The sequence below is a fragment of the Antedon bifida genome, chromosome 3, assembly GCF_963402885.1.
Source record: "Antedon bifida chromosome 3, ecAntBifi1.1, whole genome shotgun sequence".
NCBI classification, from domain to species: Eukaryota; Metazoa; Echinodermata; class Crinoidea; order Comatulida; family Antedonidae; genus Antedon; species Antedon bifida.
Window position 1 is genome coordinate 32,915,902 of NC_136228.1, and position 26,063 is coordinate 32,941,964.

At 33.5% G+C, this 26,063-nt stretch overlaps 4 protein-coding genes across 5 annotated transcripts in view; 3 read left to right on the forward strand and 1 right to left on the reverse strand.

Annotated features, from left to right (window-relative positions):
• LOC144837744 (adhesion G protein-coupled receptor A3-like) overlaps positions 1–16,781 on the forward strand; it is a 54,811-nt gene extending 38,030 nt beyond the window's left edge. Inside the window, exons 4-18 of the mRNA XM_078692980.1 lie at positions 1,033–1,107; positions 1,568–1,639; positions 4,990–5,153; positions 5,770–6,141; positions 6,587–6,771; positions 8,293–8,439; positions 9,243–9,337; positions 9,673–9,898; positions 10,202–10,406; positions 10,686–10,787; positions 11,039–11,142; positions 11,427–11,560; positions 11,717–12,003; positions 12,165–12,231; positions 12,505–16,781. Coding sequence (XP_078549106.1) covers positions 1,033–1,107; positions 1,568–1,639; positions 4,990–5,153; positions 5,770–6,141; positions 6,587–6,771; positions 8,293–8,439; positions 9,243–9,337; positions 9,673–9,898; positions 10,202–10,406; positions 10,686–10,787; positions 11,039–11,142; positions 11,427–11,560; positions 11,717–12,003; positions 12,165–12,231; positions 12,505–14,047 — 3,778 coding nt within the window. The 3' untranslated portion in view covers positions 14,048–16,781. The remainder of the gene's footprint in view (positions 1–1,032; positions 1,108–1,567; positions 1,640–4,989; positions 5,154–5,769; positions 6,142–6,586; positions 6,772–8,292; positions 8,440–9,242; positions 9,338–9,672; positions 9,899–10,201; positions 10,407–10,685; positions 10,788–11,038; positions 11,143–11,426; positions 11,561–11,716; positions 12,004–12,164; positions 12,232–12,504) is intronic.
• Positions 16,782–17,533: 752 nt separating this feature from the next.
• LOC144838389 (4-hydroxyphenylpyruvate dioxygenase-like protein) lies at positions 17,534–19,761 on the forward strand. The gene is made up of 5 exons (XM_078693728.1): positions 17,534–18,042; positions 18,413–18,579; positions 18,957–19,108; positions 19,238–19,356; positions 19,484–19,761. The coding sequence occupies exons 1-5, from the start codon at positions 17,534–17,536 to the stop codon at positions 19,614–19,616; spliced, it is 1,080 nt and encodes a 359-aa protein (XP_078549854.1). The 3' UTR covers positions 19,617–19,761.
• A 208-nt stretch (positions 19,762–19,969) lies between these two features.
• LOC144837750 (4-hydroxyphenylpyruvate dioxygenase-like protein) lies at positions 19,970–25,185 on the forward strand. 2 transcript variants are annotated; one of them, XM_078692990.1, is made up of 6 exons: positions 19,970–20,833; positions 20,987–21,150; positions 21,865–22,016; positions 22,461–22,585; positions 22,900–23,067; positions 25,051–25,185. In XM_078692990.1, coding segments are annotated over exons 1-6 (1,470 nt in total). In that variant the 5' UTR covers positions 19,970–19,973; the 3' UTR covers positions 25,052–25,185. The 2 variants fall into 2 exon arrangements, with proteins under 2 accessions (XP_078549116.1, XP_078549117.1); XM_078692991.1 differs by having other exon boundaries at positions 22,903–23,067.
• LOC144837759 (BBSome-interacting protein 1-like) lies at positions 23,564–25,230 on the reverse strand. Its single transcript, XM_078693002.1, has one exon. The coding sequence runs from the start codon at positions 25,228–25,230 to the stop codon at positions 24,997–24,999; it is 234 nt and encodes a 77-aa protein (XP_078549128.1). The 3' UTR covers positions 23,564–24,996.
• Positions 25,231–26,063: the final 833 nt, after the last annotated feature.

The following is a 26,063-nucleotide window of genomic DNA, read 5'->3' on the forward strand; positions in this document are numbered from 1 at the left end:
AATACTATATACTGTATAGTATAATGTTATCGACATAAAATAATATTGATTTACAAATAAATTATTTGCAAAGAAACTGATCTTGCAAATAAACGACCTACGAAAGGGTGAAGACATCAAGGAAAGATAAGAGGACATTGAAGATATATTTTCTGCAAGATTATTACGTTATAAAAAACGACGTCTTAAAATTACGTAACTTCAGCATTTAAAGAATGTAAATATTCCAATTATATAAATAACATTAAATCAACTGATGACTGATGGTTTAAAGTTAAAGCTCTGTCTACACTATCAAACTTTATGTGACAAAAAATGTGATATGATGATGTCATATCACTACCATATTTTGGCATATCACTACCATATATGAGCACATCACACTTTTTTTTGTCAAACTAGTTTGATAGTGTAGACAGAGCTTTAACTTTAAATCAAGTCATCAGCTTTAGTCCTTAACTTTCCCTAATGAAAGTGATTTGTTTCTTTAAGTGATCATGTTTAGTAAAATGTTTTTGACAGAATGATAATTTCATGAGATTTAAACCACATCAGTCTGCTAACTGGAAATTATCATCTTTAATTATTTTGTTTTTATAAGTCATTTACTATCAGTTTCTGTTTTGCCTTTAATAATTCAATTCAATTCAACTTTATTTCAGATAAACTGTCCAAATGAAACATATAAATACAATAAAAAAGAAGAGAAATACATACAAGCATTCACATTTTGGAATCGAACAATAAATATTCATATATACAGTTTACCATTCTGTTTTTGCTATTCATAATTCTGGTTAAAAATCTGAAATTGTCAGCCTAAAAAATGCATAAAAAGATTGAATATTGTTTTCCACAAACAGATTTTTTTTAATCGATATAACCTAACAACCTTTTGAAACCATCATAATGTTTATATTGTTCACTACAAAATGATATACACAGGTTTATAACAAATTTTATAATTAATTAATAGAGTTCATCTCATAGAAGTTCTATTATCAATTCTCTTACTGTATTTGTTTCTTTTAGGGATTTGTCCAACAATCAACTAAGAACAATAATAAATAGTTCATTATTCAATGGATTGGTTAGCCTTGAGAAATTGTAAGTATACAGACGCTTTTTGTATAACATTACATTCTAACTCCTCCTTTGGGATACTCCTATAGGGATGACCCATATTAAGAGGAAACCCCTCAAGGGGTCACTCCTATTAAAGGAACACTTTCCATGAAATGAACGATGAGAAATGTTTTAACCTCTGTCTACACTATCAAACTTTATGTGACAAAAAAATGTGATGTGCCCATATATGGACATGATGATGTCATATCACTACCATATTTGGGCATATTTTTTTTGTCAAACTAGTTTGATAGTGTAGACAGAGCTTAACACTGTCTAATGCTTATTCAGTAAGAAGACATTTTGTTGGGTCCCAAAGTTGTCCCCTTAATGGTTGGTAGATTGTTACGTTAGTTCATCCCCTTAATTGGGATTCTACGATTCTACTTGTGTTGATAACTATTCTGTACTAAACAATTTTTCTGTTTTTTCATTATAGAAATCTGTCTTTCAACTTAATATCTCGATTGCCAGAGGGTTGTTTTGACAGTCTCCCAAATTTAAAAACACTGTAAGTATGTCAACAGGTTGTATATTATTTGTCTACTCTTTTTCTAAAGTTCTGTCTACACTATCAAACTAGTTTGACAAAAAAAGTGTGATGTGCCCAAATATGGTAGTGATATGCTCAAATATGGTAGCGATATGACATCATCAGGTCCAGACACATCACATTTTTTTCATATCACATAAACTTTGATAGTGTACTGTAGACAGAGCTTAATATTTCCAAATAATTTGGGTCTCATAAACCATACAAGTTTTTAATAAGTAGACAACAGGTGATTCAAATATTGTACATGCTGTACCTACTGCGGCCAAAATCTGATTGCCAAATTTGTAAGTGGCCTATACTTCATTCGATTCAAGATAGAAGTGGCTGACTAATTAAATATGAGTTTACTTTAGAACAGTCATGATGGTTTTGTGTATTTGTTGAACACAGTTAGGGAAAGTGCGAAAATGTTCAACTCATAAACATTCATTATTTGTATATCCACCAGTAAGAAAAGAATGATGCGGAACAAACACCAGAAACATGAAAGTTATGAGCTAAAAGAAATTAAAGTTGTAAAGTGGCTAATAAATCAACAATGCATTTTTTATTGTTTTAATTTTGAATTCAATAAATCTAAAAATTGAAACTTGATATCTGGACTGTGATGTCATAAATCGTAGCACACCACATGTTATTGTAACTTATGCTTGTGACAGAATCAACATTTATTTCATCTTTGAATTCCTTTTTCTGCTAACTGACATGTTTTGTTTTGTAAATTCAGATGTCAGGTGACCCGTTTTTAAAGTGAAAAATTCTTTGTGACTTTGAGGTGTTACAATTAATTTTAAAATGAAACTAAATTTCAACTTTGTGACCTCATTCACTATCACTGAACACAAATATATCCTATGTCTTTTGTCAACATTGTAGAGACTTGGATGTACATACGCATGGATCCATTGATCGCACAAGGTGTTATAAGGCCATATGCAATAGCTTGCTTAAAAATTGACCTCAAATAATTTAAGGTGAAGAAACGCATAGTGTTGCGCCCTCAGGCTGCAGCTGCTTCCGTATTTTTGTATTTTTTTTATAGTGGTTTTCTTTTTTTTATGGTGCTATTTTACCTGTTTATGTTAACTGCTGTCAAAATATTCCATCTTATGTTTTCCCAGTTAGAATTATGTTATGTTAAAAAGTGTTTTTGTTTCAGTTTTATTACATTTATTCAGTTTCAGAATGCATATTTTATATTAATAATTATTACTAGAAAATGACTAAAAACATCTATAATAAGTCAAAAAAAAACCATTACACATTACCAGTACCTCTATCTTTATATAAGAGAAACTAGAACCCATCTACCTCCTTCTTACTACAGCAACCAAACCCAATCTTATGTTTATCTTAAAATAGAAACCACACCCGATCTTGCCACCATCTTAATACATCAACCGTATCTACCTTCATTTTAATACAGCAACCACACCCAATCTTACAATAGAAACCACACCCAATCTTGTCACCATCTTAATACATCAACCCATATCTACCTTCATTTTAATACAGCAACCACACCCAATCTTGCCACCATTTTAATACAGCAACCACACCCAATCTTACAATAGAAACCACACCCAATCTTACAATAGAAACTACACCCAATCTTGTCACCATCTTAAAACATCAACCCATATCTACCTTCATTTTAATACAGCAACCACACCCAATCTTGCCACCATTTTAATACAGCAACCACACCCAATCTTACAATAGAAACCACACCCAACCTTACAATAGAAACCACACCCAATCTTGTCACCATCTTAATACATCAACCCATATCTACCTTCATTTTAATACAGCAACCACACCCAATCTTGCCACCATCTTAAAACATCAACCCATATCTACCTTCATTTTAATACAGCAACCACACCCAATCTTGCCACCATCTTAATACATCAACCCATATCTACCTTCATTTTAATACAGCAACCACACCCAATCTTGCCACCATTTTAATACAGCAACCACACCCAATCTTACAATAGAAACCACACCCAATCTTACAATAGAAACCACACCCAATCTTGTCACCATCTTAATACATCAACCCATATCTACCTTCATTTTAATACAGCAACCACACCCAATCTTGCCACCATCTTAAAACATCAACCCATATCTACCTTCATTTTAATACAGCAACCACACCCAATCTTGCCACCATCTTAAAACATCAACCCATATCTACCTTCATTTTAATACAGCAACCACACCCAATCTTGCCACCATCTTAATACATCAACCCATATCTACCTTCATTTTAATACAGCAACCACACCCAATCTTGTCACCATCTTAATACATCAACCACACCCAATCTTACAATAGAAACCACACCCAATCTTGTCACCATCTTAAAACATCAACCCATATCTACCTTCATTTTAATACAGCAACCACACCCAATCTTGCCACCATTTTAATACAGCAACCACACCCAATCTTGCCACCATCTTAATACAGAAACCACACCCAATTTATCATTATCTTAATACAGAAACCCCACCTCACCTCTCTTTCCTTGTGTAAATGATTCATATCCTCCGGAGCTGACATAGATACATCAAGAGACAGATAGGATAGAGTGCTTCTTCAGTCATGTTTCATTTCTATAATTTAATTTGAAAAGATTAAATCATTAAAAGTCTTTTTTCTGCTTGTCATCTATGACATGAATTCAAATGAGAATGTGCCATTATTCAGTCTGCCTGAGCTATTGATTTTGTAACGTGCGAACATCGTACACTAGCTATAGGCCTTGCTTGACGTTATCTTGTTGCTGATTTAAGTGTCTTTCCTTTTTTTTTTGGTAGAATCAGTTAATACAAATAGGGGAAGACCTGGTATTTTCGCTAAACTTATGATTCTTTTATATGTTTACCCTTTCATGATGGTTTAAAGTGGATAATAATAATAATAAGATTTTTATAGCGCGCATACCACTCAAGAGTGCTCAAGGCGCATTTAAAAAATAAAAAATAAATCATAGAAATTCCTGACAAATAAAGTGCAATTTCTTTGGAAGGTCCCCATCCGTTCTCGTTCTGAATGCATCAGATCACAATATGAAAATATCAATCCGTGCATAATGCATTCTGGTATTTATAGCGGGCCGCTTAAATTATTAGAATCAACTTATTTTTCACATTTTTAACCATTTAAAGATGAAATAAATTATTGCAATAGGTCCATATAGTATTTATTTTTACATAAATTGTGGTATGTGACCTTAAATTAGGTCAAAAAAACATAGGTTTAGTGTGTTTAACTAACTATGGTGTTGTCTTTAGTGATTTTCAGTCGGTTTATGTGCTGTGTGATTGCAAGATGACGTGGTTACTGAAATGGAAGAAAGATCAGAATGTAAAGGTTATAAACACAACAGTGTGCCAATATCCTGAATCCTATCGTAAAGATGAAGTTGACTCGCTGAAAAAGAAAGATTTAAATTGCAGTGAGTATTAATAGCTATTTTATTATTCGTGGAAATGGGAGACTTTACTCATGGCACTTGTGGTCCAAAAAAATGTTTATATTTGTTATAGGTTCTTCATTTGAAAGACATTATTTCTGATAAACATTTAACCAATGATGGAAGTTAATGTGTGAAAAAAAACTGTTTTCCCACTGACCAAAATTTTGAGAAAATCTATTAACACACCACCTTCTATGGGGCTGGACCTATCTTCAGTGGCGTAACGGCTATGAGCGGTCACTGGCAAAACCCAGGGGCCCATGAGCAATGCCCAGAGAAAAAAGCAGGCATTAAAATATGCCGAAAAGGCTAAAAACGCCTGAGGGTAGGAGGGTTTTGTAAACCAGGGGCCTCTGCGTTATGCCGATCTTGGATGAACGTCTTTGTTTAGTCGCAAATTGTGTGACTGACTTTTCTATAGCGCCTTCTGTTTTTGTTGTAGATTTTGGCCCAATAGTATGACTAACAATCTTGTTTTTGAATTGACACTGTTCTTGGGCAAGAAAAACAAAAAAATAGAATTAGGATAGAAAGAGATGTAAATGTTACCTTTTCTTTTTATGTAATTATTATTATTAATTATATTATCTTTTAGATTCACCTCTGGAGTTACCAATATTTGAATTAAATCCATCATCTACACAGTTAGTCGTCAAAGGTGACCCATTCCAACTTGTATGTCGTGCGACGTACTTCGAAGAAGCTCTCCAAAAAATTGAGTGGATTCACAACGACAACCGGTTGACATCCAATATTAGCACTGGTGTCAAACTGATAACGAAGACCCTACCGGACAAGACGATGATCGAGAGCCGCATAGACATTCGCAGTATCCAAAGTGAGAACGACGGAATTTGGCTGTGTCATGTCTCTACAAAACGAGGGTTCCTTAATAAACATGTGACTGTTAAGGTGCTATCGAACAAAACATTGTTTTGTGACGAGGTTGAGACTAAGGATAGTAAAGGTACATCAACGATATATAATGAAAAAGAATAATTTTTATTTTTATTCAACTTTTTAAAGCTCTGTCTACACTATCAAACTTTAGGTAACAAAAAAATGTGATGTGCCCATATATGGACATGATGATGTCATATCACTGCCATATTTGGGCATATCACTATCATATTTGGGCAAATCACATTTTTTTTTTGTCAAACTAGTTTGATAGTGTAGACAGAGCTTTATAAATTTGTTTCGTGAAGCAGTTACATACTATTCCATGCCAACAGGTGAGCTTTTTCTAAATCACCATCACAAAATGTATTATTGTATACCAGACACATTCAATCATGAGCTCCTTATGAGCAGTTGTTCACATGAATGACCTGGTCACCAGCTGATCTTCTACTTTATGTTCTGTAGAGTAATAAGAAATATAAAATAAAACTTTTTCTAAATTTTTGCAGGTACTTTTATTTGGGGCAAGACGGTTGCTGGCTTCGCATTCCGTGTACGCTGCCCATTTGAAGGTGATTCCAGCAAAAGCTATGCAATGCGTATGTGTGATGTACATGGAAAATGGAATATTGCTGATACTTCTCCGTGTGCGTATGTTGACCGCACAACAAGAGCGTTGCAACGTCTTTCAAAGGTGAGAAATGCTTTGATTACTTAATGGCTATTTGAGAAAACTTATGTGCAATCTGTATATATTACATAGTATGATAATCCTAAGATGCACATTCCGTTTTAAAGCATAGCACACTCATCAATATGTCACTGAAAAAACCTCGCATTAAGATGTTCCTAAACATCTTAAGCACAAGAGGTGAGCTAAAGTTCAACCATGTGGTCTTAAAGTAGGCTGTGGATGGATAATTTGCTGATAACTTTTTATTACAGTGTGCGTTGTTAATTTTAGTTTTCTGTACTTAACATGTGTTTATTTTGTATAGTTTGTTTTGGTTTGAGTTTGTTATGTAGGTTGGTTAAAGATTTATTGTTGTGGTTGATGATGGTTCTATGATTAGCATGCTTCATACAGTCCAGTGGCGTAATGCACAGGGTAAAGGCCCCTGGTTTAGCACTCCTAAGGGGCCTGCCAATGCTTGGTAATGTAGTTGCATTAGGAAGCTCTTGCTCTGGGGCCCCTTCAGCTCTGGGGCCCCTGGGTTTAGCCAGTGAACGCTCATAGTACTTATTAAAAATTGTCTTTTTTATGAGACCCAACTTGGAAATATTAAGCTCTGTCAACACTATCAAAGTTTATGTGACAAAAAAATGTGATGTGCCCATATATGGACATGATGATGTCATATCACTACCATATTTGGGAACATCACTACCATATTTGGGAGCATTAAACTTTTTTTGTCAAACTAGTTTGATAGTGTAGACAGGAATTATTATTAATCAAGTAATTATATTCAGAATGAAGGCAGTACAGTACAGTATATAAAACTTTTTTTTCCTTGATTTATCTCTCATTAATCGTAATCAATTTTCAACGACATGAGGTATTGAAGTTGTTATGTTTACTTAATTGCTTTCGTCCTGTTGAGACGATCGCATCTGTGATCATTATTCATGATTACCAAACATCAACATGTTGACAAGCGACATTTAATGTCATTAGTGGCATATCATTAATGTAATCACTGTTGTTGCTATTACTTTTATTTATTGCAATATGAATAAATGAATGAAAGTATGTATTTGGTATTTTTCATCAAATGGTTTTTATCTAAAATTCAATCTTTTAGATGCAGATTAATCTATCGATTAACATGATTTTCATTAAAACAGTTAATTTAAAAATTGAGTTTTAGTGTGTGACTTTGCTAAGAGAAACTTTCCTTGTGAAATAGGGAAGAGGTGTCCCCTATTTGGAGTCCGACTCTATTAAGGGAACACTGGCCCCCTTATTAGTGGTACTACTGTAGTTGCATGACAGTTGAAAACAATTTTTTAATTTAATAGATAAATAAATGAATGACATCAATATTTCATTTGCACACTACAGACTGTTTTATGAAAATCACTCTACAATCATCAGATGCTAGGCTCTGAGTGCAAGAATAATGTGAAGTGCAATTCTCAGGAAGGGACTGTTTATGTGGTTAATTTATTATTTATTAATTTTTAAATTATATTTAATTTTTACTAATTGCAGCAAAGCTGTAGCAACTCGGAGCAAGCCTTGTCTATTGCGCAAGAGCTTGAGATGCAAACGTCAGATGCTACAGGTTTCAAAGACACAGCTAACATCATCTATGTTGCCAATGCAATGGAGAAGATTATCCAATATACAAGTCAAGAGGTAAGGAATCATATAAAGAAGAAAAAACAATTATTTTTAAAATTTATTTTCGAAATACAGACTTTAAAAGCATTCCTGTAAATTTTGCTTAAGGGATTTAAAATCGCATTCATCAAATTTCCGAACCCATTTACATTAATAAGTATTTGATTGATGGTAATACTGTTGAGAACGTAATTCAGTGATTTTTTTTCTTTTATTAAATTCAGAATGATTTAAGGAACAACATAAAGATTTATGAGCTAAATTTTAAAATGTTTATTGCAGGTAGCTCAGGTAGAATTTGTTACAATGTTGGATACAGCCGCAATAATTTTTAACTAGAAAATGAAAGTGTTTACACGTTGCTATCATACAACAACATATTAATAGTTATTAGCAACAAAATGTTGTCTTCTGCAGCCAGTACATGTACAGGCTAATAATATAACGCAGAAATAAACAACATTTCCACAGTATTGATGCTTAGTTTTGTCTGTTTGAAGTTTCATTTCTTTGTTTTATTTATTTATTTCATTCCATCCAACAGCGAATCATCACTAACATATGTTCATTCTAAGTTTGTTATGCTTATTAGTATTTAAACAAGGAATACACATTTTAACATTTCAAATATCTAATTTTTTACACAAGTAGGAACAATTCATAAATTAAAAATATATATACATAATAAATAAATAATTTCTTTAAATAATATTGTACATTGTTGACATTGATAAATATGGATTTTTTAAGATTTGGTTTCTCTATTTCTATTAAATTTATATATAATTACATGACATTTACATATATTTTTCTTGTAGTTGGGGCGTACAATGATCAATATTGGTAGCAACATGATGGAGGTAAATGATGCGGTGTTGAAAGGCGCACAGGAGACTGATAAAGCTTGTAGCAGGTAAGAGGAAACATGAATAAATGGGAGAGTTAAAATCGAAGGCATGGCATAAAAATTATACACTGAGCATTTGAGCCACAGGCTCTCACACATAGAAAACTGAACACAACCATCAAAACGATCATACTTCTTTCGCCGGTAAACACACGTTTAAGTATGTGTATGTTAGATTGTTTGATCGTCTACAGAGCTCAGTGTTTTGATTTTCAACAGTTTTGAAACAGGCATTAAGTATGGTGTGCTTGTACAGTCTTTGGAGAGGTTTGACAGTTTGAGATGTCTGCTGCCATCTATATTTTCACTATATAATACCTGAATTATTTGAATTCTTACAGGATTGTACTATCTTTGGAGAGGTTTGCCAGTTCCACAAGCACACAATCCCTTGAACATTCCTCATCCAACATCTTATTTGAAACATTTAATGTGACATCAAATGGATTCTGGGGAATGACCTGTGTAGCCTTGAAACTACAGACGCCAAGACCGTACGGTGAAGATATTGAGATGTCGTGTAACAGTGCAAATAAAACGGTTCAACAGTTTAATAGTCGACTAAAAGTGAGTATAAAATATGTGAATATATGAATTGAGGAAATCATGTTTATGCATTGTGGGAAAGGTCAGAGTTGATGTTATACAATGTTTGGGATGTCTTGAATACTAAAATAAGAATGGGAGTTTTAATGCACCTGTGTTTTTCCTCATTTCGCCTTTAAGTTGTAAATATGTTTTTGTACATTTTGGCTCTGACGCCCACCTGCACCCAATTCCTGTATAGCTTTGTTTGAGCTGTAAATGGATCAACGCGCACTAAGTACGAAGTAAAATATTTCAATAATAATTCTTTTTTTCTTCTTCCAGAAAGTAGAAGCAGCCATCCAGTTACCAGCTAATATTTTCCATGATCTCTCCATGAGGAAGGATGATAGCTCCCAGTCCCAATACACACTTTACTTTTTCTTTTATCGGAATGCTAAATTATTCCAAACAAAAGGGAACAACAGCGTTTTACTTGATAATGGCGGAAGAAGGGTTGTTGGCAGTTACGTAATATCAAGCAAAATTGGTAAGTGTAGTATGGCACTGTTGTTCCTTTAATAATAATACCACATTTCAATAGCGCTTTTTTCATGAATTATCTTGCTCAAAGGAGCTTTACATAATAATACATCATTTTTTTATTTTTTTTTATTACTATTTATAATTACAAGACAAATAGTGCATCAAATAAGTAAGATAAATTACTTATACCTTACATTTTCAAGGAATATACTAAATTGTTAGTGAATAAAGATTAGTATAAAGTATTATTATTTTTTAAATGGTTCTAAAATATTTTTTTTAGCTGGACATGTGGTGTCCAACCTTAGTGACCCTGTGGTGCTGACCTTCCCTACCAAGCAAGGTGTTGACCCGGTAGCAGTTTACTGGAATTTCACTGCTTTAGGTAATTATACATGAATACAGTTTATATTATCTTATAGTTTTGTGGTAAGATCTGTTATAATATACAATTGTTGATCAAGTGTTAAGCTCTGTCTACACTATCAAACTTTATGTGATGTGCCCAAATATGGACACTATGGTGTCATCACTACCATATTTGGGAATATCACTACCATATTTGAGCACATTTTTTGTCAAACTAGTTTGATAGTGTAGACAGAGCTTAAGGAAATTTAAAACTTTTTTCTTCAGGGTCACAAGGAGCATGGGCATCAGATGGTTGTAGCGTGGTATCATCAACAAATAATGAAAGTGTTGTTCATTGTAACCACATGACAAATTATGCCGTCCTTTTGGTAGGTCTACTCTCCACTTTACTAATAATAATGGTAGTATTATATAGCACCTAATACAATGTTTAACACTTTATACATAAAAATTATCCATTCGGTGTCAATCAAGGACTTACGAAAGTTGGAAAAGCTTTTGAAAAAATCTGTAAAAGCGGCAGCTGATATAAACTACTTAAAAAATTGTAAAACGTTTAGCATTTCCCCCAAAATGTATAACAATAATGAATTCACAAACAGCTCTACATACTAATAATGTTTATTTATCATCCATGTTTTATCTTATGTAGGATGTATCCGTTAAGGAAGATGATAGTTCTTTCTGGTGGAACAATGGGTTTCTGCATCCTGCTATCTACCTGGGCTGTTTCATCTGCTTCATTCTAGTTCTTTTTAACCTTGTTACATACATCATATTTTGCAGGTAAGTTGATTAGTAAAGTGTTGATGTAAAATCTACTCCACCATAAAGTGTCTATTCTTCCGCTTAATAGTAATTGTACCATATTTGAGCATATCACTACCATATTTATTTGATAGTTTAGACAGAGCTTAACACGATCCCACTTAAATCTTTCAGTAAGATCCGAATGAAGAAGCGTTGTCTTCACGCCATCATCAACATATCTCTTGGTATCCTTCTGCTCATCATCTTCTTTGCCGGTGGTATCAATCGCACTGCCACGCCTCTTGTCTGTCAAATTGTTGGTATCGGTCTGCATTACACAACCCTCTGCATCCTACTCTGGTTTGGGATATCGCTACGAAATATCATGAAATCACTCAGCAGAAAACGTAGATCGGTAACTCCGGGTGAAACGCCGCTCCCACCGAGACCAATTATTCGATTCTATTTCATTGGTTGGGGTAAGTTTTTCTAAAATATCTTATGAAATGCAATAAATAATACTGTTGGGTATTATTTCAATTGAATATGCTTTCTTATTGTTTTAGCTTATTTTTTTTAGAAAATAAAATCTTAAAATGTTTTGATTTTTTTCATTGATTAAATGTATGTTTGATTGTAGGTATACCAATTATCGTAGTTGGAATTACAGCCGCCGTCAACTTGGAAAACTATGGTGGATCTGACATGTAAGTTTGTCTTTGGAATGACAGGTTAATCAAACACAGTAGAACCCTATTAAGGGGACACCTTTGGGAACTTAATAGAGATGTCCCTTGAATAGGGGTTGGCTGTGGTGTTAAAACATATATTGCCCTTCATTTTACGGGGAAAAAAAATTCCCTTTTACAGGAGTGTCCCCTGAATAAAAGTGTTCCAATTATTAACAGTATCATAATCATTTTTATCATCAATTACTATAATGATTCAGACCTAAATTAATTATATTTGATTTGTTTCAGTTGTTGGCTTGACTTTGAGGTGAGTTTGTATGGATTCTCCATCACAGTCATGTTTATTCTTCTGGTGCAGTTAGTATTCATCATTATGGCATTCCTCAGGATACAACGATTGCCAACATCACATAAATATGATGCGCATATTCCATCACTACAGCTAACACCTGATCAAACTCAAATCACGACGACATCTGAGCAGGTATCGCAAAATAAAGACAGTGTGCGTACTGCCGAGACGGAACAGCCGTTTCTAAACGATTCAGAATCTGTAGGAACGCATCACACTACAGCGGCATCTGTAATTTCAAGCGTGTTGGATCACGAACTCTCATATCAGAAACAATTGCACGGAATGGTACTTTTGCTATTTATGTACATTTTAACTTGGGTGTCTGGCGCCCTCGCTGTTACCCAGAAAGCGTTCTTTTATTCTCTTTTTAGCTATGTGAATGCTGTTATGATGACCGTGTTCGGGCTTCACATATTCATATTTTTTTGTCTAATGCGGAACGATGTAAAGTACTGTTGGAAAGTTGCGTTTGGATGTCAAAAGCGACGAGCGTTTGATGCGCAAATGGCCATGTTATCTCCCGTGACTGCCAACGGGAATGCCAACGGTGCATGTCGTAGACAATCGGCAAGTAGTTTAGACTCAACTTTTACAAATCGGTCAAGTAACACAAACCCAACCAATCCGTCGTTTAAATCCGGTTCACGTCGGACAACCTCAAAGTGTAATTACGTCCCAGCGCACACGATAACCGATATGTCCTTACAGGAAGACAACAGTTTGCACGAAACTCCTATCTTAACTGGCCCAGATCAACGTGTTAATGGACAATATAGCAGGTACCAACTGCATCAAAAACGTTCTAGGCCTAAACATTATAAATATGCACGGTATTCACAGCTGTCCCGTGATTCTGCGGATATGTCAAATGATCATACGCAACAGATTGTGTGGGGTGGCTTTCACGATAGTCTTTCGAGTGCGCCAGAAAGTCGTATGTCTGCATTGGAAGAAAGTAGGGACGAGCGGGATGCGCATGCAAACTACACCACTGGAGATGCAAGTACGTTGGAACGATCTGGTAAAACGTACATACTTCCCCAAGCATATCAGAATGGTCATACCTTGCCAAAAATGACTCATTCGAACGGTGATAACCCACAGCTCCGACGTAAAGGTCAAAACGGATTGAACATAGGTCACGTTAAAAGACAATCCTCAAAAGATGATTTGAAAAACGCTTCAATACAGAGAAACGTATCAAGAGAAAGTGTAGGACAACGAAACTGTAAAACGCCAGATCCAAATATGTCTGGGTACGGAATTAGCAGCTACAGTTCTAGTGTCACCGTTCAGGAGATGCACCCGCTCTCAAAGCATCTTGTGGAAACCGACGATCACAAATTAGGCGGACATACCGCTCAATCAGAACTTAAAAAACAGAAAAATGGCGGTGAAGTTTTTATGATCACAAAAGAAGTGAATGGATTCGCTATAAAAAGTAACGGACAAAAGAATAAAGAAACAAGTGTTTAAAAGTACTTACAAAAGCATCTACAGTATTTAGAAATTCTTTTACACAGCAATGCCATAAACTCCAAATTGGCTGTGCTACGTTTAATTCCCATTTTATGTCTGACCAAAATAGGTATTATTGTTTTATATATGCCATTGACTTTTGTATAATAATCTAAACAGTAAATATTATGTATAATCATGCGTTTCCTCTCAAAGGAAAGTTTATTTGTGTATATTGGTATTATACGCTGTAAGTGTACATGATGTTGTATTTCTTACCTAATTAGTTAACATACAATCCGATGGGGAAGTGAGTATTGTTTACGTCGCTGCGTTACATCCTAGTGGGAACCAAGCTTTAATACCATGTTTTTGTTAGCAGCAAACAGCAAAAGTCTTGACAAAACTATTTGACTTCCCATGATGGAAACCTCCAAATATTTAAATTCAATATCACATAAGGTGTGTTTTTTGTACAGTATTTATTCACTCGCAATAGTATTAGAAATAATGTAAAAAATATAGAAAAGAAGAGTGTGCATAATCATATTTACAAAATCAGTGAACATATCAATGTTTTACAAATATCATTTGATCTTTTATCATTTCATAATAATATTATGTATAATATATATTTATAACGTTTCATCTGAGAGACTTTAAAGGGGCCACCAATTGAATAACAATTTTAATTTGTTTCTAGAGTTTTAATGTTAATTCAATACAACTATTTCAGTTGTAATGTTTTAGTGCAAGAGGCATTAATTAATTCAATACAAAAGAAGAAGAATTTAATTTTACAGTGTTCTGACTGCCATATGTTTATTTTTGTATTTAGAATTTTAAAGTTTTTTCAGTACAGTTTGATTGAATTGTAAATTTGTTTATAGAACACAAACAACGTCTCAAAAATGGTGTTTAATTTACAAACTTGTGTTTAATATTGGTACTTAAAGATGTATTGTCCCTTTGTCAAATTCCAAAAAAATAAAAAATAAAAGATTTTGAAAAAAAATGGGTCACTTTGAAGTATCATAATAGTTATTAACTTTCACCAAAAATTAGTCGGAAAAAAAATCATTTAACTGAAATACAGACGTTTTTTGGTTCAAAAAATAACTTTGACTTCCAGTCAAAGTTTTCGATCAAAACATATCTCATAATGCAACGCGCTTATTTGGCTACTCTGTATGCATAATCATAAAACTCCCTCGCGATCTGTGTGAGAACACCTTCTCAACCGTGACGAGTTGTAAACAATCCTAATTAGCATCATGCATAATGTATAATCATGGTTTGAAATCTTTGTTTACTTTCGCTCGCGATGATTTTCCAGAAGAAATGTAATCAAGTTAATTTAGCTGTTAATTACGTAAAATTGTTGTTTTTGGCTCGAATTTTCGACTTAAAGTGAATAACTTTAACATTACTTTGATATGGCCAATTTAAATTTAGAATATTCTGACCTTCATTTTTTTGTGTTTCAAGGGACAATACATCTTTAATTTGTTGGTTTTCTTAGAAAGAAACCTTGTGATCAACGATTTGTTATTTAATCTCACCTTATTATGTAAATTGTTATAAATTATATAATATTTATCTATATATACTTGTAAATTATGTAATGTTTATAAATATTGTTTAGCGATATAAGTATGTTTAAATGATTGTATAGTAAGATGGCATACTCATATCATAGACATGAAATATTCTGTTGTCAGCATGAAGCTTGAACCCATAACCCTGTGATCAAAAGACCGGAACACTACCAGCAGCTTCACAACCATGCTAAATTCTATCACTTACAACATTGGATGCTTTTAAAGTATGTTTTACATTGTGTTCAATATTATACAAATAATGAATGTTTATGAGTGAAATGGTACAAATATAACGTTCATTATTTGTACCATTCCACTCATAAACATTCATTATTTGTATATTATATAGCACTTAAATAAATTCCTGTCATTTGATTAGATGATTGTAGGCATACCTTTTATTCAATCTTATTCAAATGACAGTAATTTATTTAGGTGTTATGTAACCTCTTTTAGAAGACAATAAACAACAGACAATAATCGATGACAGAACAACCTTCTGGATTAATTAATGGCATGTTTTTTCATATGTGAATACCAACATGAAATAATAGCTGTGTACAGTTGTCGTATTTGATTGGAACTTTTACCATTGAGTACAGTTTTTCCGTTGAGTACTTATATAACGGAGTAATTTGAGAGTTGAGATTTAGCTTGCGTTGTTAACGTTTTCTATTTGAATTATTTTCCGGTGAGCACAATTCGTTTACAATTTACAATTTGAATACAAAAAGTACTCAACGAATCTTTATGTTGACAAAGAAAGTTCCCAATCGAATATGACAAATGACATCAAAGTGGTAAAGTGATGGTGAGAGAAATTCACTAAATGGAGCTGATTAATTGTTTCATGTTTTATGTTCCATAGAAAATTCTAGAAATTTGATTCTAGACCTTTTTAGAGTATGTCATCTTGTTATATAAGATCTGTTTTTCTTTGTATAAACCTAAACCCATCGCCTTGTTCCTACTTTAGTATGACATGTATACTAAACAGTATTGGTGATCAGTGATGGCAAAGTGGCCGAATGCCACATGTCCACTGATTGTTATAGTTCCTATTTTTTAAAGTATTTATTGAAGTTGGTTTTTTTTCTACTCGACGGGTTTTCTTTTGATTTTCGATAGATTAAATCAATTATAAAACATGATTGTGTCTTGCTTTTCTACAATGTTGTTCAAATAGCATTTATTTTTTAATTACTGTAAAGCTCTGTCTACACTATCAAACTTTATGTGACAAAAATTGTGATGTGCCCATATATACACTAACTAGTTTAACAAAAAAAGTGTGATGTACCCAAATATGGTAGTGGTATGCTTAAATATGGTAATGATATGACATCATTATGTCCATATATGGGCACATCACATTTTTTTGTCACATAAAGTTTGATAGTGTAGACAGAGCTTTACACTTTTGATGATATCATTCTAAAGGTAGAATTTTATTGATGAAAACGCAGTTAGACTTTTTCGTGTAAGTGACAAGGACTCCCTGCTTATACTTTGCTTCTCATCCAATTATCATCATGGTCACTGTACAATAACCAACAGTGTACAATTAATTAATGTTGAATAGATAGATTGAATAATCTCAAGGATTCCCAGGTTACCTTGATGTAGGACTTACAAAAGCTCAGTTGTCAGATGATCTGTAGAACAATAGAAATAACATGTGATGTGAAATCGACCAATAACATGTGATACGAAATCAACCAATCAAGCAGCAAGGATAACTTAATTAAGGTGTTATATAAAATAATAAGTGCAAAACCTTGTTCACAAACAGCTGGCTGACCATGTTGATAAGGCTATTTCATTAGTAGTTCCTGGCACAAGTATGGTAAGGCATCATCATTTCAAAATTGTCACCAAAAATGGATGGAAATTTACGCAAAAGATGGTTAATAATCTACAGTTTCGGTTATTTGCATTTAAACAAGTCAACAATACTTGGGTTCTGCGCAACGGTGAAGCTGTGTTTGTAGTTACTGACCATCGACAGGAGGACGACTACGTTCTCAACACCTGTAAAGATGAGCAACAAATTGATTCTGTTTATGATGTTTCATTTCATGTAAAAAATGTGGAAGAATCATTTAAAAAAGCTATATGTGGAGGAGCAGAACCGGTTTGTGAACCTAAAATAATCAAAGATGCTTACGGTGAGGTGTCTATAGCCGCTGTTAGATCTTGTGTTGGTGATGTTATACATACACTGTTGAATACCAACAACTACACTGGTGTCTTTCTACCTGGTTTTACAGAATGTCTTGATTTACAAGAGACGGAGATAGATCAAAATGTGCATGTTGATCATGTGACATATATTTGTACAATAGGTGATTCTAAAAGAGTACTTAAATGGTACGAAAAATGTTTTGGATTGAAGCGTCTCCAGATTGACAGGTAGGCCTACAATTTCTATAACTCTCCACTTTATGCAATATCCTGAGGTATGTTCCCTAGAACAACCTCTTTGAGTTGGAATAGGAGGGCATGGAATTAGATTGTTGAGGTTAGATATTAGGATTATGGAATAGCAAGGGGTGTAGATGGCCATTTCATAATAATAGGAAGAAAACATCATTCTGGCACCTGTAAGGCCAATTTACACATACGAGCGTGAGCGAGAATTACTATAGCTATGTCAGGAAGAATATTTGATTTCGGGACATGAAAAGATTGTTGAAAGCTTACTGATAAAATACTACTGCTTAAAAGTAACTGAAGTAGTGGTTTTTTTTTTAAAATTCAATTCTAATTTTTCTTTTCACAGTGAAGAGGATAAAGATGAAGGTTTTGTAGTACGTGTTAATGACGTGGGAATGAGATTGAAGGCTATGGAATACTGGCGATGTAATTCAACACGTTTCGCAGCAGCAAATGATGACAACAGTGAACAACCTACCATTTTTGTCATTGCTGAACCTTTGCCTGGACAGGGTAATAATCTTTTTCCAGAAACATGGTAGAGCAAAGTGTGGATCAAATATTGTGGTTATCTAATAGATATGGATATCTCTATATTATTGAACGATGGAGCATGTATTGTAACATTTTGGGCAAGGAATAAATGAAATTGAATATGTGGGTAATACCAACATATAACATATAGGTTCTTTGGTAATACCTCTAAACAAACAGATGATATATATAGTTTCCCGTGATAGACGCAGATACAATAAACTGTATCATGAACAAATACATTTCAATTCAATTTCATCAGTACCCTAATGTGATGAAAAATAATGGGAATTTATTTCACGAAAAAAATTATATTTTTATTTTAACGATTAAGATTTTATTGAATTTTTTTTTAGGGAAAAATAAAGTCGAAACTTTTCTGAAGGAACACCGTGGCGCTGGAGTTCAACATATTGGTCTTCACACGCCTGATTTGGTTCACACTGTCAGTTCGTTACGACACTCTGGACTTGAGTTCGTTCAACCACCTGATGCTTATTACACAGAGGTAAGTATTCTCTCCACTGAGGTCATACTGAGGTCAACCATACATGGCCAATTCCTATTAGTTTTACAGCCAACATTTTAACCTGTTTCAGTGTAATATAAATACTTAAACGTAAATATTCAAACTTAGATTGGTAAACTGGATGAAATTATTGAATCTGGTGAAGAGGTCACGACCTTGCAAAAGTATGGAATTCTATTGGATGCTGAAGCAGATGAAATAAAACATGAAGACAAAAATAACAACAGGTGATGTATTTAATTAATCAATATTTTTATAATGAAATGAATAGCCACCAAATACTTAAACACTGTAAAGCATAGTTTTATTTTTAATTAGAGGTTTAATCAAATAATGTTTTCTTTTTCACAATAGATACCTTATGCAGGTTTTCACAAAACCCTTATTTAATGAAGACACATTTTTCTTTGAGTACGTCCAACGTTGTGGTGCCACTGGGTTTGGAGCGGGCAACATATCAGCTTTATTTAGAGCCATTCAAAAATAAAATCGGATTTGTGAAGGCCTAGGCATGTGCCATGTGACATTGAGGTGTAAAATAGATTTTACTGTATTATTATTTCCACCATTATTAGTATTAGGCCTTATTTTGATTTAAATCTAAAACACTGGTGAAACATGAATAGAGTAATGTGCCCTTTTATGTATAATGTTGTATATATAACATGAGTTATGTATTAATTATCAAATAAGCGTCTAGTTGAATAAATAAAAATTTTTTTTCAATCAATAAAGCTTCTTTTTGATTTGTCTCAAACTGTGTTCCAATTGGTTGAAAGTTGTCACCTTTTTTTTATAATGAAATACGCCACCAATCGGCTGTGCTCGTCGGCCGGCGAAAAAGATGGCTGCGCGCATAAGATTTCATCATTTTAAGATTTGTACAAAAAATGGATGGAAATTTACACGAAAACTGGTTAATAATCTGCAGTTTCAATTATTTGCATTTAAACAAGTGAATGACTGTAATAATTGGGTTCTACGAAACGGTAAAGCTGTGTTTTTAGTCACAGAGCATTGCCAGGCCGACCACGTTCTCAACCCCTTTCACCAGGAAGAAATTTCGCCGATTGGACTTTCGGGAAGTTGCAATGTTAGGCCTAGCCTTAGGCCTAGGTTTGACCAATTAGCAAGGCATAAAATAGACTCGGACGGAATTGTAAATACGTCATATTCTAATGAATTTTCATCAAATAATGATGTAAACAATCTTATTAAGAAAAATAGATTTCACAATTTAGAAAATAATACTGGTAAATTAAATTCAAATGTTCGGATAGAAATAAAAAAGAAGAAAGATAAATGTACTGATAATTACTGTGAAGATGACCAACAACAAATTGATTCTGTTTATGATGTGTCATTTCATGTAAAAAGTGTGGAAGAATCATTTGAAAAAGCTGTATGTGGAGGAGCAGAACCGGTTTGTGAACCTAAATTAATAAAAGATGCGTACGGTGAGGTGTCTATAGCCGCTGTTAGATCTTGTGTTGGTGATGTTATACATACACTTTTGAATACCAGGAACTACACTGGTGTCTTTCTACCTGGTTTTACAGAATGTCTTGATTTAAATAACGATGCGAAAATGGATCAAAATGTACATTTTGATCATGTGACATATGTTTGTCCAATAGGCGAAACTGAAAGAGTACTTAAATGGTACGAAAAATGTTTTGGATTGAAGCGTCTCAAGATTAACAGGTATATAATTATATAAAAATATATTCAAATGAATATTTACTACACAATATTGAAATGCATTAAAATCATAATTATTTAAAAAATTTTTTGATAAAACAAAACATAATATAATTATAACATCTAATAATGTCATTTTTTTTTTTTTTTTCATAGTGATGAAGATAAAGATGAAGGTTTTGTAATACGTGGTAATGACGTGGGAATGAGATTGAAGGCTATGGAATACTGGCGATGTAATTCAACACGTTTCGCAGCAAGTGATGACAGCAGTGAACAGCCTACCAATTTTGTCGTTGCGGAAGCATTGCCTGGACAGGGTAATACTATATTTTGTTCAGAAACGATAGACATAAATTCAGTGGTGCAGTTGTTCACAGAGCCTCTCCTTATCTATCCATAGTTCTGGTGGTGGAACAAGTCTTGGATAACAACTTAAAAGCAGAGGTCCAGTGTACACACAATGTGCATTGTTCATGATGAGTAGAGAGTTTACTCCAGTGTTTTATAGTAAAATTCATCAACTGTCAATTTGAGGAGGAATGGATGTTAAAAACAATGAACTTTAATTAAACTATTCCAAGCAAAAGTGTATAAAAAGTACACGGCAATCTGAGCTCCGAAGGGTTTATTTGTGGCTGTGATACAATCAGTTTCACGCCCCTTAACACCTCACACTGTGGAGAATATGTATACAGAACGGTTGGTATTTGTCGCAGCCAGACATAAGATCAGAGGACTGTTACGAGTTCCTATCTTGGCAAGGCGAGCTCTGTGTCCTGTTGTTAATGTTAGATTGCCTTGGTCTAAAGCTCTGTCTACACTATCAAATTTATGTGACAAATGCAATGTGCCCATATATGGACACGATGATGTCATATCACTACCATATTGTGACACATTCATTTAACTAGTTTGATAGTCTAGACAAGGCTTTAAATGTAATTTTAAAATAGATGATCAAAATATTATTTCAATAGCATCAACTACTTGGTATAGAAAGTTCATAGATTTCCAATTGACTTTCATTTTAGGTAAAAATCAAATCGCAACTTTCCTAAAAGAACACCGTGGCGCTGGAGTTCAACATATTGGTCTTCATACGCCTGACTTGGTTCACACTGCTAGCTCTTTACGACACTCTGGACTCGAGTTCATTCAACCACCTGAAGCTTATTACACAGAGGTAAGTTGTCTCTTGTCCTCTTCATTCCTTTCTTTCTCGTTCTACTTTCTCTTCCCTTTATCCACTTATTTTTTCCATTTCTTTATTAAAATAGTAGCATCTAGTCTAAAAGCTCTATCTACACTATCAAACTTTATGTGACAAAAAAATGTTGACATGATGATGTCATATCACTACCATATTTTGGCATATCACCACCATATTTGGGCACATCATACTTTTTTTGTCAAACTAGTTTGATAGTGTAGACAGAGCTTTATTCCTGCAAAAGAAGTGTTTGTGTAGAGACTTGACTTTACTAGTGCATAGAGCCAAGTACACAAAGCAAGAAGTGTACCATAGACATACATTACTAGATGGTAAAATCACAGTCACCAGTGTAGGAAATACAGTACAGTATATGAATGTAATATATTATGTGTATTTTTATAACTACAAACTTAGGTTGGTAAACTGAATGAAATTATAGAATCTGGTGAAGAGGTCACAACCTTGCAAAAGCATGGAATTCTATTGGATGCTGAAGCAGATGCAATAAAACATGAGGACAAGAAGAAAACAAATGACAGGTAATACATGTATAGATATTTGTGAGGCTACTGTATGTATAATTTCTCCTGTATCATAGGCAAATTGTGTAATACAGTGTCACATATTTATCACATGCTCAAATTCAGATTTATATGGCAATAAACCGTAACATAATACAGGTATCACATGTGATACATATGTGACACTGTATTACATAATTTGCCTATGATACTGGACAAATTATGGCATATGTTTTTATACAGTGCATCAAAACAGTTCCAAATCGGTTTACTGTACTGCACAATATTTCTATAGAGTATTGAAATAAAAAAAACCTTTTTCTTTTTGACAGTAGATACCTCATGCAGGTTTTCACAAAACCATTGTTTAATGAAGACACATTTTTCTTGGAGTACATCCAACGTCGTGGTGCTACTGGCTTTGGAGCTGGCAATATAACAGCTTTGTGGAGAGCTGTTCAACAATATATGGATCCTCCCTCTACCGATGAACTTGAATAGTATGTGGGTGATAATTGTATTACTAACATTAACATACTAACTCCTGTTTGCTGCCGTAATAGGATGACGATATCGGTGCGGTAAACCATGTGTGTAATTTTGTATAGGCACAGTGCATGTAAGTGTAGTGGAGTTGTAGCTTGGTGGTTAACGTGCTTGCCTTCCAATCCAGAGGTCCCAGGTTCAATCTGGACCTAGTGCCAGGGTTGTAACTCAAGACTCTTGACTCCGTAAGCCTCAAATGAGACTTAGTTTATAAGTACGATAAATTATAAGATAGTTCATCCATACTATATCTAATGCCTTGTTTTTCCAAGGTCTACCATGCTTTTTAATTCTTATCCATAGTGTGAACAGCACTGTGATTACAATCATTAGTAATACTATTTTATTAACTTTATTTTTTATCAAAATATATTTATTTAGAATATTATCAAAGAAAGAATATATAATATAAGTAGTATATTATTAAAATTTGTTTTCACCCAGTAGCATATTTTTATAATCGTTCAGAAAATTACTTTCTAGTATATTTGAAATAATAAATGACACAGTCTAAAACTTCAATAATGTTTGAACTTATTTATTTCAGTTCTCTCTCTCTCTCAATTGTCTTTTGTATAGTGCTTAACCAAAATAAATTTAATTTTGGTTGTATATTAAGTGCAAAGGGAAAACATAGATCTTTATGTTCCTACATTTCACTGTCACAAAAATTGTCAATAAATAATTGATTACACCACCAGTCTAGCTCCCCCTACCTGGATTTGACACACATATCATGGCCGCTGGTTGTTATGTTATTGTTGTGATATTTGGTTTTGACGAATAAAGATCTTATTCTACTTGAGTCTTACGTGTCCGGTCGTCTTTATTGTGGTGTGCCTTTTGCCTTACTGGCACACAAATTAAGCACAAAAGTGCATTTATTTACAAACACACGCCTTCTTCATAGTTTGCTACTAAATTGTATACATAATGACACAGTTTCTTATTAATTTTAAATATAATTAAATAACTTATAATATTGTTCTTACAATACATATTGGGATATCTAAAAGCATGTAACTAAATTGTTTTAAACAATATTTATCCGAACACCTTACACAGGTAATCAATTAGTTGGAGCGAGAAAACTATAGTGGAGTAGTTTTCCCGTGTATACAGAGGTTTCAAATAACATTGAATATTTAAATTATTATCTAAATGAGGCTGCATACCGGATATAGAAAGTCTACAAGGAAAAAAACGAAGTAGGCCGTGCAAATAAAATTACGCACGTTCAGTTTTACTACACAGCAATAAATCATAACTAGGCCTATGTCAAGGAGGTAAAAATGAAAGCGCCATTTCTTCTTGTCTGTCTCACCCAAAGATGATAGTAATTTCTAGGATGATTCTTTATCCAAACCTTGACTCCCTATACCCTTTTACAGGTCATCTTGCTCAAGCCCTATAACACCTCTATTCAGGGAGACTCCAAACAAGGGGAAATATATGTTTTAACACTAGAGGCAACCTCTATTCAGGGTATACTTTTTGTTGGTGTCTCTTAAAGATATATTGTCCTAAAAAATGGTTTTCTTTTTCAATTTTTTTTTTAATTATGCCATTTAATGTTACGTAATAGTTATTCACTTGAACCAAAAGCTGGATCGAAAAAAATTATTTATCTGAAAAAAATTTAAAAAGAAAAAAATACTGTTTGTTTGTCAGACAATGGTTTTTGATTAAAACTAACTGTTTCTTTTGTCTTTTTATAAGTGAAATAATTTTTTGCTTTGTTTTTTTTATGGAAGTGAATAACAACTGCAAATGGCCTATTTAAAGTCTGATTTTATTAATCTTCATTTTTCATGTTTTTGGGGGACAATACATCTTTAATAGTGGTTCTGCTATAAAGTAGATTTATTGGAATATTTTTTCCCCTAAAATTCTGGTAATTGATTGTTGTCCCTCATGGCAGTTTCTTGTTCTTCCAGATCCTGTTGTTTCACTTTATCCTGTGCCTCTTTCTGCATCTGTTCTAGTTTTTCCAACGTGACCGACTTCAGCGGCAACAGTTTTGGTTTGCATAGCACGGTTGTCGTCATGTCCTCCTGATGAAGCATGCCGTGCTTTGGTAGAACTTCGTGGATGACGTTCTTGATTTCAGATGTCATTTCCGTGCAAGTTGATGCAATTTACACTCATATGCTACAATAATAAACACAATGCGATTAATATTTATAAAGGTCTAGGCCTAGCCAAGTAGTAGTAGGCCTGGCAGCTGGTAGGATAAGTGCTAAGTTAAATCAGGGAGTTGTTAAAATTAAATGTCAATTATTAGAACTTTCTGGTTAAATAAAATATCTTTATTCTTTCAACCAAGTTAATAAAATATACAAGTAACACATAACATTAAATAGACAGATAATCAAAGCACCACAATCTTAAGAATATATTTGTAGTTCTAGGCTAGGCCCTTGGCCGGTCGGGTGTGAACAATGCAACAGCGCCTTCGTTAACCATTATCACCCGCGAGTCATAAATGAATGCTTGGGCCTAGCAAAAAGAACTCTAGTATATTACATACAAATATTAGTAACGGTAATTTAATCGTTTAAAATAACTAGTTGGTCATGTCTAACTTACTTCACAATGTTTAAATTGTATTTATAATTTAAGAAAAATGATATTTAGAGCACTTTTCAGTTGCCAAAATGTTGTTTTGGGTTGTTATGATTTTGTTATTTTGCATAACGCCCTCTACAACTTACGAGGCGCCATTGATGCAATAATTTACTTTTACAATTTACAATAAACTGTTTATTCGTTAAATTTTTACTAACTATTTTAGTAACCGAATTGAAATATGTTACAAATAACAATATATATTTATTTAAATTAGTTGTAATGATAAAATTTTTAAATTACAATACAACTGAAATTGTGAGCTAGATTGATGATATGTGCTCATTTTAGAAATTGACTAAAACTGTGATATGATTATAAT

Excerpts from the sequence above, each read along its gene's own strand:
- LOC144837750 (XM_078692990.1), top strand. The coding sequence starts at position 19,974 with ATGGCTGCGCGCATAAGATTTCATCATTTTAAGATTTGTACAAAAAAT. Across the intron at positions 22,017-22,460 it reads CTGAAGCTTATTACACAGAG|GTTGGTAAACTGAATGAAAT; the intron begins GTAAGTTGTCTC and ends CTACAAACTTAG. Across the intron at positions 22,586-22,899 it reads AAGAAGAAAACAAATGACAG|TAGATACCTCATGCAGGTTT; the intron begins GTAATACATGTA and ends TCTTTTTGACAG.
- LOC144837759 (XM_078693002.1), bottom strand. The coding sequence starts at position 25,230 with ATGACATCTGAAATCAAGAACGTCATCCACGAAGTTCTACCAAAGCAC.
- LOC144838389 (XM_078693728.1), top strand. The coding sequence starts at position 17,534 with ATGGTTAATAATCTACAGTTTCGGTTATTTGCATTTAAACAAGTCAAC. Across the intron at positions 18,043-18,412 it reads AAGCGTCTCCAGATTGACAG|TGAAGAGGATAAAGATGAAG; the intron begins GTAGGCCTACAA and ends TTCTTTTCACAG. Across the intron at positions 18,580-18,956 it reads TGAACCTTTGCCTGGACAGG|GGAAAAATAAAGTCGAAACT; the intron begins GTAATAATCTTT and ends ATTTTTTTTTAG.